The 12,565-nt window shown below is 26.4% G+C and overlaps 1 protein-coding gene across 1 annotated transcript in view; it reads right to left on the reverse strand.

Annotated features, from left to right (window-relative positions):
- Positions 1-8,803: 8,803 nt before the first annotated feature.
- Positions 8,804-12,565, reverse strand: part of LOC101508414 (protein neprosin-like) — an 11,903-nt gene continuing 8,141 nt past the window's right edge. The window contains exon 7 of the mRNA XM_027337150.2: positions 8,804-9,305. Coding sequence (XP_027192951.1) covers positions 8,928-9,305 — 378 coding nt within the window. The 3' untranslated portion in view covers positions 8,804-8,927. The remainder of the gene's footprint in view (positions 9,306-12,565) is intronic.

A 12,565-nucleotide genomic window follows, 5' to 3' on the forward strand; every position in this document is an offset into this window, starting at 1 on the left:
CTTTTACCAATTTTTCTTATCAATTATGTTAGTTCCGCAAATCTCGATAAATAGTTTCATAGAGTCCTTCAAACTTGTGTTTATGGATTCTTAAAGTATGCTATGATGGATTTAAAATCGAATTTTAATTACTTGAATAATTAGTTATTTGAAATTTTATTGTGATTATGGTTATAACAACTCATATATGTACAAGTATGAATAAATTATTATTTTCATGGTATTGTGGTGAATACGTTGATGGTTATTAATCTCCATGATACTTATTATGGAATTGAATACTATGGCTGTATATATGTGTATTATAGTTACGTTCTTCATGTAATTTCTAAAATATCCATACATACGTAATTGTGTGAATGAAGTTGTTTAACCACACATATGAGATGTTAGGTATATATAATATGTCAATATCAAAGTTATATAAAAATATATTATGTATTAGATATATGGTTTATGCTGAAGCATTATAAGATTTATCTTATTTAGATAAATTTTCAGTCTATATAATGAGAAATATTTGAAATAAAAATTACATAAATATATTTTGATAATTAATAGACATTAACGCATTAGAGAATCTGATAAACATACACGAGAGTTTCTGCCAGGACGCTAATAATTTTAATGAAATATAACAATTAATTAAACAATCACATAAACATTAATTAGAAAATAAAGTCGTGATATTCTTTTGTACCTTTAATTCTTGGTACACCTAATATTTAGAATTTTTTAATATATTATGTTTATCCGTTTTAAAAAAATAGAAAATAAATAATTTAATATGATTAAGAAGATACGAGTCTTACATGAATTGTTAGTTGAGTTCTGCCTATAAGACAGTTAAATCAAGTCTTAGACTTTTGAACCAAGTCGTTTTCCTTTTTAGATGGTAAGGACAAATATTTTTCACCTTATAAGAGTTTGTTTTTCAAAGTGGTTCAGAATGATATCCTTATTCTCTACGAGTTTGTCAACATTAGTACTTTTGGGAGACATATCAATTTGTCTGGCTACTCCATTTGTTATATTTATTACTACTTTATAAGTTTATTGAATTAATTTAGTACACCACCTTCTTACATCAATTAAATGCAACAAGTCAACAAATTTACCATGATTGTGATGAAGAAGAGAACCGACATAACACAGAGATTCTGGGGATCCTAATAGGTTCTTTACCCTCATGTCTCACAAAACTCCATTGATGGTAGTAGTTGGAAAGCTGAACAACAAAAAGTCATGTCCATATTCTTCTATTTTACACTTATATGAATATAGCTTGGTTTTTAACTTATAGAAGAGTAGGGTTAGTCAAAATGGGAAATATAATTACTTTCAAAGTATAATGACTTGACAGGTATTTCACACATTAAGCAAATATAAATTGGAATCTACAATAACTGATCTATTTTGTAAAACACTATCACAAAATAATTACACTTTCAAGTTTTTAAGTTAGAGTCCCTCTAATCTTAAATAGTCAAACGTATTTGGTCCAAATTCAATTCAAATACATTTTATTTTTTTCTTATATTTAATGCCGTAGAGATTATTGATTATGTTTTTTTTTTTTTTTATCGTACCTTCTAATTAGTACTATATTCATTACTCTCTATTTAATATTTTCACTTTTGTATTTATGGTACTGTTAGTATATAATTATCTGATAAATGGTAATTTAGTATAAGTACTATTTTTTCTCATTCTATTTATGTATTCTCTTAATGTGTTTCAAATGGTTAACTATGTTGAATATGATGAGATGGAGAAGTACTACTTATTAAATATGTTAAACACTCAATAAAAGTATTAAATATTTCAAAGGTTATCTTTTGATTATAAAAATCACAGAGACAACGATTTGACAATTTTTTTGACTTTTAATAGTGATTAGAAAGGATTTTTTTTATTATAATATCCCTTTTTTAAATTTTGATATCAAATTGCCCCACTTAAAAAAAAAATATCAAAATGTTTTATTTTTAAATCCAATAGATGGTCGTATTCTGGACTTGCGATGAGGGAAAAAAAAATTATTTAATAGAAGGTGGTATTATGGGGATGTGACCATGTACTGACCTTAATTTTTTTTTTCTTTCTATTTTTGTAATTCAAAAATTATTTATTTAATAAATTTAAAATAATTATAATACTTTAAAAAACAAAATATTATTAATAAATTAAAATAAAATACATTAAATTGAAGAAAAGAGTATGGTTGACTAGATGTGTCTAAACAAACGTGTTATATTATTTTAACAATTACTTCCTATTTTGTAGATAAATTTAAATTATTTTAATAATTTTCTCGTGTTTTATAGATAAATTAGTCACTTAATTTATTTTATTCACAACTTTCTTCTATTTTTTTTCTTCTGAATCTAAAAAAGAAAAAGTAATAAAAATAATAATAATAATAATTATTATTATAAAGTAAATTATATTATAATTGACAATAGCGAAACTTTAGAGACAAAGTCTAACGTTGATTTCATTTTATCGATGGTTGTGAAAAGTGGAATACAAAAGTATGAACCCTTGTTATTTTATTTGGACTAATCAAATTAGTCTATTAAATATTTAATCTTGACCTTCCAATTTAATTTATCAACCGGTTGTGGATGGTGCAGTATAAAAATATGAATCCTTGTTATTTTATTTATACCAATCAAATTTTTCTATTAAATATTTAATTTTGACCTTTCAATTTAATCAACGAATGTGGATGGTGCAGTATAAAAAGTATGAATCCTTGTTATTTTATTTGGACCAATCAAATTTGTCTATTAAAACTTTTAATATAATTTACTTTATAATTATTTGTATTATTATTATTATTATTATTGATTTTATTTATTAGATCCAGAGATAAAATAAGAGGAAGTTGTGAATAAAATATAATTAAGTTGCTGATTTATGTGTAAAACAGGAGAAAGCTGTTAAAATAATTTAAATTTATCTCCAAAACATGAGGGAGTTGTTAAAATAATATAACACATTATTTATTTAGGCAGATCTAGTCAACCATATTTTTTCTTCAATTTAATATTTTGTTAATAATTATTAATAATATTTTGTTTTTTAAAATATTATAATTATTTTTAATTTATTAAATAAACAATTTTGTAATTGTAAAAATGAGAAGAAAAAAAAAAATTTAAGGCCAGTACATGGTCGCATCTCCCGGATGCGACCTTCTATGACGTAAAACAAATTTTCCTTCAGCTTATCGCAAGCCCAAGATGCGATCATATATTGGGTTTAAAAAGGAAGACATTTTTTTGGTTTTTTTTTTTTTTAAAAAGTGCAATTTTGTGTCAAAATTTTAAAAAAGGAATATTATAGTAAAAAAAATACGATTACAAAAGTTTACATTCTTCCACATACTTTACTTCAATCAAATTACTTACCGTCCAATAGATAAATAACTTAAGGAAATTGTCCCCGTAGAACCTTGAATATACATGGATACAAATTACTTGAACTTAGTCTGATGACTAAAAATTAGAGAGAGATGGTTGAAACCAATATTGACTGCATTTATAAATAGTTTAATTTTAATACATTATCACCTAAAGTTTTTATAGTCATAAACGATTAATATAAAATTAATATATAGATCAATAAAAATTTTAACTTTAATTTTAACTATGTAAAAGTTGTGTATAAAATGATTTATAATCTTTATACTAATAATGTTTCCAAATAAAATAAATAAAAAAAATTAGAAAAAAATTGTGGAAGAGGAAATGAGTTAATGGATTATTTGATTAAGATAAAGTAATTAATGAGACTGAGACTGAGGCGACCCACATTTGAGCTAAGACTAAATTCATTCTCTTCCAAAGTTTGACGAGTTATAAGAATGCTATAAGCGAATTTGAAATTCTTAAGTTTTAAATTTTATGTAATATTTAAAATTACTTAAATTTAATTTTAATAAAATATCTCATAAAATCTCATATTTTAAAATTTTTAAAATTTATTTTACACAAAAGGTAATTTATTTGAAGAATTTAATATACCGACTAGAATTTGAATTTCCCACATCCAAACATATTGGGGTAATTGGAAGTTATATGAATATTAGAATTTTAAAAAAATTTAAATGCTTCTATTGAAACTATTTCATTTTTAAATTACTTTGTCGGGCTATTTTTATACGTTTTGGGAAAAAAATTGTTCAATATAAGAAAATGTGACAAAAAAAAATGCTATTTTGAAGACAATAAGGTCATATTTGAAATTTCAAATAGTTGAGGGACAAACTTGCGAAATATGAAGAAAAAAATAGGGACCAAGTTGCAATTTAAAAAAATTAAGGACGATATAAAAATTTAGGGATCAATCTTCACTTTATTTGTATATTTGTAGGGACAGATTTGCAAATTTTGATAATATAGGGATCTATTTGCAAAATAAAAAATTGATAGGGACTTAACGATTTATATTTTAAACAGATATGAACAGATTTGCATAATATGAAAGAATGAGGACCAATTTAAAATTAGAAAAGAATTTCAAATTTCTTATTTTTATTAGCGGTGTACATAAGTTGGATTGAGTCATTTCTTGTAAAACCCGATACTCAAACCGATCAATTTCATTTGACTTGGGTTGAGATTAATCCATAATTTTAACATCAAAGCCAAATCAAACTAACCCGATTATAAGTTGATTGGATTCGGTTCGCAGGTCATAAAGAAAAAAAAAATTATCTTTAAAAAATTAATTAAATATAAATACTTGAACATCTAAAAAAATAATAAAACTATATCACAACATATCATTAAAAACTTAAAATACATTCACAAACACTATAGAACACTTATATCAATTAAAATAGCAACACATTCTCAAATAGACTCTAACAATTAAATTTTAATTATACATCAATGAGTTGCATTCGCGGATAAAAAATATTAAATCTGATACCCGAACTGAATATCATATGATTTACATGAGTTGGTTCAGATTAGATCCAGATTTGAATCAAAATGCAAATTAAGTTGGATGATCGGATTTGCTAGTTTACTCGTACCAATGAACACTCCTAATTTTTATGTGACATTTGAAATACTCTAATAGTGATGCTATAAGTTACAAATGCCTCACACACCAAATTTGACAAAGTTGTGAAAAACCAATAAAAATAAAGTAAAAGGTAATATAAATTATTTGGAAGTAAGAAGATAATCATATTTTAATGACAATATATTTTTTCTCTTTTATTAAAAAACTTTTCATACTAATGAGCATTAGTCATTTTCTAAATTTACTTTCCAGTGAATACATTATAAAACTATTTCATTATAAAAATCATTCCAATTTACCATCGAAATAATAGAATTTATATTGAAGAATTTGATTTATCGTTTAAATCAAATTGTTTCAAAACATTATTTTATTCAAATACACTATTGAAAAAAATTAAAATTTATTTTAACATAGGTGAATTGTTTTAACAACATGTTTGTTGATTTGTTAAAGAAGAATTCATTTCGTCTTCATCAATTTCTATAAAAATCATATTCTTCATGTCGAAATGTTTGATTAACTAATTGACCATAACCGATTTTTGAAGAGTAAACATGATTAACCAAAGAACGGAGCCGAAAAAAATGTAGGAGGAGAAAAATTATTGAGCTGTTAAAATCCATGTTTGGTTTTATATATTTGTACTTGTCGACGAATCTCATAAGTATATATATGTATATATATCCAAAATTTTATTAATCTCGTAAGAAAAATAATTAAACACTTATTAAGAAAATACTTAACTAAAAGCGAATTACTTATATTTTATTTCTATTGATGTCATTTAATGTTCAAAGTAAAACATTAAACGTAAAACATTTTTTGGGTCAAAAGATGGTAAGAAAACATTAAATAATATAATTTTGGAAGTAATCCTTCATTTTGTTCTTGACTAGTTGACTAGACCCATTAAATTATTCTCACGTGAAAATTAATAATACTTTATTTAAGAAAAAAATGAACGGTTATAATCAAAACGTCACTCTAGAAACACTCACATGACATCATTATGTCATACTCGCTTAGTCATAAAAGCCACAAATTTTATTTTTCTTTCCAAAGAGACATTGTTAAAGACCATTAAATCATAAAGGATGGATGCATCTGACATGACTTACTATTTCTTAATATCCTTTCTTCTTTTATTGGGATTTTGTGTGAATTGACTCAAAAATAAATGAACAAGATATCTTCAGGATCGATAAAATTGGATTTAAATTCATTAGCTTCGCTGCAAAGAATGTTTGACATATCAGTGAAGTATATGTTATAAATGACTAATTCTTATATGATACCAAACTAATTATATGTCATTCATCGATTGCTTACTTGCTTAGCAACACAATTACAGTGCAAATCGATTGCGAGACCGATTGGGAACACTATCGTGTTTTTGTAAAGTTTTTGAAGACTTTCTATGAAGCGACTCTTTCTTTTTCTGGGTCATTACATGTTACAACCAACTCTTTTTTTTTAAACAGCTGATTGAAATTCATAAAACATTGACTAAATGGAGGAACATAGAAGATGTTGTTTTGAAAAAGATGGCTGCAAATATGCAAGTAAAATTCAACAAATATTGAGATAGTGGTGAGATAAATTTTCTTGTGTTTGCTGTTGTTTTTCTTGATCCATGTAAAAAGCTTTAGTATATTGAGTTTTCTTTTGTGAAATAATGTATGACACTGAGAAGTCCACTAATAAGTAAATTGATTGAACACTATTGTTTTGCATCTCATTACTAATGAAGCTAGTTATTCTATTACCTCAAATCTCAACATGCACTGATATTCTAACATTTAAAAAGGGGATGAGGATGATAGGAAATTTTTTTTTAGATTGAACATGAATATAAAACAAGTTGAGTTGCAAAAATGTGAGTTGGATAGGTATTCAAAGGATGGTATTGAAGAAGACTCCCCTAAATTTGACATTCTTAAATTGTGGAAAGGAAAAAAAAAAAAAAAAATCTTCTTTCTCACATAGCTATAGATATTTTGACTATTCCAATGTCTTTTGTATCATTAGAGTCATCGTTTAGTACAGGAGGTCAAATCATCGATTCATTTTGTAGTTCATTAAATGTCACTGCTGTTGAAGTTTTGATTTTTACCCAAAATTGGATCAAATCTCATAAGAAAATTGATTTAGCAGCTGAGTTGATTGATGTACAAAAGATTGAGTCGGGTATAAATATTTTATTTTAACTTTCAAATTAATTTTCCTTTATTTTTGTTTATTCTTTTAATCATTTCATGTGCTAATGAGATTGTGTTTTGTATTTAAAATTTTAGAGTTGTCTAAATTAGTTTCAATTGATGTTGGGTGACTACTATTGAGCTTAACACAATCACTACTACATCTTAAGGTACATGTTATTGCTTTGTTTCATGCATATTTGATTTATTCAATATTTCTCCTTCTTTAACTCCTCACTTTTATTATTGATATTTGTTTTTGCAAATTCTCAATTGTCCCCTTCCATAATTTGAGGAACTTGTTAAGTGTTTGGACTTGTGTTGACATTGCGTAGAATTGATGAATTTTCATATTTTATTGATTTATTGTTGGCATTACTTACGTATTTGAAGCTTGTTGAATTTATTTATGTATTTGAAAATTGTTGGATTTATTTTTGTGTGTGAAAGGTTGTTGGCTTTTTAAAAGAATTGAATGATGTGATAAATTTTTTATGGTATTTGAGATATTCAGTTATTAAATATATTTTCATTCAATTAAATTGTTATTATGTTTCCCCCGTAAAATAAAATAAAAACATGTTACTACTTATGTATAACCCGTCAACCAAACCCAACCCAACTCATTTTGTTTTTAATCGGATCGGTTAGTTTGGGTTAAATGAAAGAAAAAAAATGAATTTAAAACTCAACCCAACCCAAAGATAATCAATGGATTCATGTATCAAATTTTTTCAAAATCGGCTTAACCTAACTCGCGTACACCCCTATTCAAAAAATGAAATTAAGAATTTTGTCACAATATTGGTAAAGCATGGTCGAGGAGATACATCTTCATCTTGTTATCGATGCCTTTTACTACCATCGATACCTTGTGGAAATTTATATGCATTATTTTAGTGACCAATACCTTCCCTTATACATCTCCCCACTAGTGGCCACCAATTTGGGATATTTCCACTTGGTTGTGAAATGCAACATGATCAAGCGGTTGAGTTCCACCCATCAAGCGGTTGAACGGGGTCCTAGACTTTTGAACCAAGTCCTTGCCACATTTTTACTGTAAGGAAATATCTTTTGCACTTTATGGACCCTCGTGCTCATAGTAGTTTAGGATGATATCCATGTTCTCAACATGTTTGTCAAGATAAGTGATTTTATCATAGATATCCATTTCTAGGGGCTTTTCTAGTGGTGTTAGTGTTGAAATTAGATAGTTATTCCCCCCATTTTGTTAGTATTCAAATGAGGAAGTGCGTGGAGAACATATTTTTCTCTGTCTTAAAGCAGAATAATGACATCTTATATAATTGATATCACCTCCGTAGACATTTACAAATAGTCCAAAGGGGTAACGGTACCATCAATATATGCCATTTGTATAAAAAAAATGAACAAATAAGAACTTCATTTGAACATATGAATTATTCAATAAAGTTTTAAAAAATTTATTGGAATGGAGGAAATTATTATTAAATAATGTGTCGTTGATAGCAATTAGATAAGTGGCGCTGAAAGAATTCCAATTTTGTCCTTTGATATTACAAGGTCAAACTCTTGCTAATGAGATAACACTTTATTGATAAGAATAAATCAATAAACCACCCAACTAAGAAATGCCATAAAGATATTTTGTGTCAAAATAATGTTCACATTTATAATTCTTTTACTATATTATTTGTTCCCTTACTGACACTTGATATTCCTACCAGGTCCACCAAAGTAAAAGTAACTCCCCCACTCTTTAGAACTTCCTATTTTTTGATCATAACAATTTGGAAACTGTTCTAGAAATTGTGGATTCTGTGCCATATTCAAGTTGTTATTATGATCCACAAGTTCCATATTTCTAATGAATGCAGCTTTACCAAAACCCTCCTCAGCAAAATGTCCACTACCCATTTGAGTTGAAGTATGAGTCCCCTTGGAATTTGAATTAATTATTTCTCCACCAAAATCAACTCTATCTGCATGATCTTTGAAGTTTGGGAACAAAGATGATGGCCAATACCCAATTAAATTTCCAGGTCCAACCTCAAGCCACCAATGATCTGTCTTTTGATCCTAAAATAAATAATCAATGGAAACCTTAAATGAAAGCTTTTGTTTCCTGACAAAGTTATTCAAACATAGACATAAAAGTTAATCAAACATAGACATAATCATTGAAAGAACATGCAAGCTAGGCAAGAATGGGTCAAAAATAGGAAAATAAATGTATCCAGGTCGTGAATGAAATACACAAAATATTAATATTTTGTTAAATAAATAAAAAAATGAATGAACAAAAAATATGAGAGGAGTTCAATATTTGAATAACTTTAACTAAACAAAGAATAGAAAAAAAGACATCTTCAGAGGGCTCTGAATAACTGATGTGAAAGAAATAATGATTTGGTGAGATAGAAGAAATAAAATATAGAGATAATAAAAAAAATTGATAAATGATGTGGTGAGACAAAAATAACAACAATAAAAAAGAGAACCAAAAGATGAAATAAGAAAAAGAATCTTAAAAGTGGTAAATGATAAGGGAGTTAATGTAGCAAAGGGATAACCAATTTTATAGAGTGTGTTTGTAATAGAGAATTTTTATAGGAATGTAAGTTTTTAAGGTAATTCAAATTCTTCGATATTCATTAATTTGAATAATATATTTGGAGAATTTTTTTAACATAGAAATTTTATGAGATGTTTTATCAAAAGTAAATTTAAATAATTTTCAATACCACATAAAATCTAAGAATTTTAAATTCTTTCTTTGTTTTATAAAATATGAATCATGTAATAGTCTTTATAACTTTTTCAAATTTATAATTGACCTTATGTTTCAAAATTACATATTTTTCAATTATTCATTTTGTTATTTTGAAGAATTATTCATTTTGTAACCTTGCCAATGCTTCTTCTATATTTCTTCAAAATAACAAAATGAATAATTGACCTTATATGTTTCAAATTTTGTTGAAATTAATAATTCTTCAAAATAACAAACTGAATAATTGACCTTATATGTTTCAAATTTTGTTGAAATGGTTTTATAACCTTGCCAATGCTTCTTCTATATTTCTTCAAAATAACAAAATGAATAATGCTACCAACATATTTTTAATCTAACATACATATATATTCTTAGTTAAAATTCATATGAGTTCAACAAAATTTTTATGACAACCACATAATTTAGCATAATTCATGTGAATTTTAATTCATAGAAGAGGAATTTGACTTCTCTAGAGTGAGAAGATGGTAAAGTGAATAAATTAATTATTAATATTATAATTACTCATGATTGGTCATGAATGATTATATAATATTATCACCAATAATTGATATTACTCAGGAATTTTAATTTATATATCCCTTTTTTTAATATACTAAATTGCCACACTTTGAAAAAAATAATACCAAACTGCCTTACTTTTAAGCGTTAGTAGATCGTCGCATGCCCGTCCAACGACTTTCTGAAGGTTTTTTTTTTTCAATTCAATAGAAGGCCGCATCCCAAAGATGTGACCATGTATTAGGTGTACAAATTTTGTTTACATATTTTTTGCAATTATAATATTTTAAAAAACAAAATATTATCAATAAACTAAAATAAAATATATTAATAATAATAAAATAAATTATATTAATATAAAATTTAATTAAATTATAGAAAAAAGTACCACAACTTGAATAATGAAATACATCAAATACAAATTTTATTATTATTTTTATTAATTTTTATTCATTAGATCCATAAAAAAAAATAGGAAGAAGTTGTTATAATATAACACGTCATTTGTTTTGGCATATCTATTTAACCATTTTTTTTTTCTGTTTCCAATTTAATGTATTTTATTTTATTAATAATATTTTGATTTTTTAAATATTTTAATTATTTTTAATTTATTTAAAAAATCAAAATACTATTAATAAAATAAAATACATTGAATGTGGCCACAAATTGAATAAAATAGAAATCATTTACGTGATGTTGCAAACGTCTTTAAAATTCTAGAGACTAGATAATTTAGTTATTAAAATTAAGAAAAATAACTTTTTAAAAATTATTTTTGAAATTTAAAGTTTTTTAGTCACACCAGTCATTGGGTGGGCTCACTCTCCAAGTGAAACCCACTAGTTTTATTAGTATTATTATTATTGAAATAAAAGAATGAAAAAAAAAGGTTTTAATGGACTTGGCCGTGAAGGAAATAAAAAGGGATTTAAAAATCCCTATGTATCAGAATGAAAGAGAACGACTGCCAGAGAAGAAAAATAAGGGTTTGATTTCGGTCGTGGTAACAGGTGTGTAGCAAACTTGATCCGTTTAATCTACAAATTTAGTATGTTATTCCTACCACTGAGTTTGTTATTTTAATATACAGTTTGAATAGTTTTATTTTCTCTGAGAGTTACTTTGGCATACCTACTTTAGTGGAAGGTTGTTCTTGTTGATTGATGTTTCCTATTGTTATTAGGGAGACTCTGGTGTACCCATTAATTATTATAGTGGAAGTTTTTATTGGACTAGGTCCCGTGGTTTTTACTCTCTCAATTTGAGGGAAGTTTTCCACGTTAAAAATTGTGTTTGTCTCATATTTAATTTTCTGCCAATTATTTTTGCTATGTGGAATTGTATTTTCTCTTTGGCCATTTATATGCACAAGTGGGGGAAAAATATTTCGCATTATTGAGATAGTTATCGCTAATTATCTCTAGTTTTTTCCCAACAAAGTGGTATCAGAGCTCGATTGATTTGATTTGTCCATTTAAATGGAAGAGGAAAATAAAGATCCCAATATGATTAAACTCAACTCTTCTAATTACACACTTTGGAAGACTCTCATGGAAGACATGTTATACAATAAAGATTTGTATGATCCTATTGAGGGTAACACTGCTAAACCCGCAGATAAATTTGACGCTGACTGGAAGAAGATGAATAGAAAGGCAGTGGCGTTGATCAGGCAGTGATTGGATCTTAGTGTATATCCACATGTTGAAACTGAAATAGATGCTAACAAGATGTGGGAATAATTAAAAGATTTGTATGAACGAAGAAATGTGCAAAATAAAGCATTCTTGATTCGTAAGCTGGTGAATATGAAATACAAAGATGTGGATTCAATGGCAGAGCATATGAGTATTTTTCAGAATACAGTGAATCAGTTGACAACTGCAAAAATTAAATTAGATGATCAGTTGCAAGCATTGTTATTGTTGAGTTCCTTGCTTGATAATTGGGAAATCCTTGTTGTGACGTTGACCATTTCAGCTCCAAGTGGAAAGTTGAAAATGTCAACAGTTAAAGAGAGCATGTTGAATGAAGAAGC

The sequence above is a fragment of the Cicer arietinum genome, chromosome 7, assembly GCF_000331145.2.
Source record: "Cicer arietinum cultivar CDC Frontier isolate Library 1 chromosome 7, Cicar.CDCFrontier_v2.0, whole genome shotgun sequence".
Classification (NCBI taxonomy): domain Eukaryota; kingdom Viridiplantae; phylum Streptophyta; class Magnoliopsida; order Fabales; family Fabaceae; genus Cicer; species Cicer arietinum.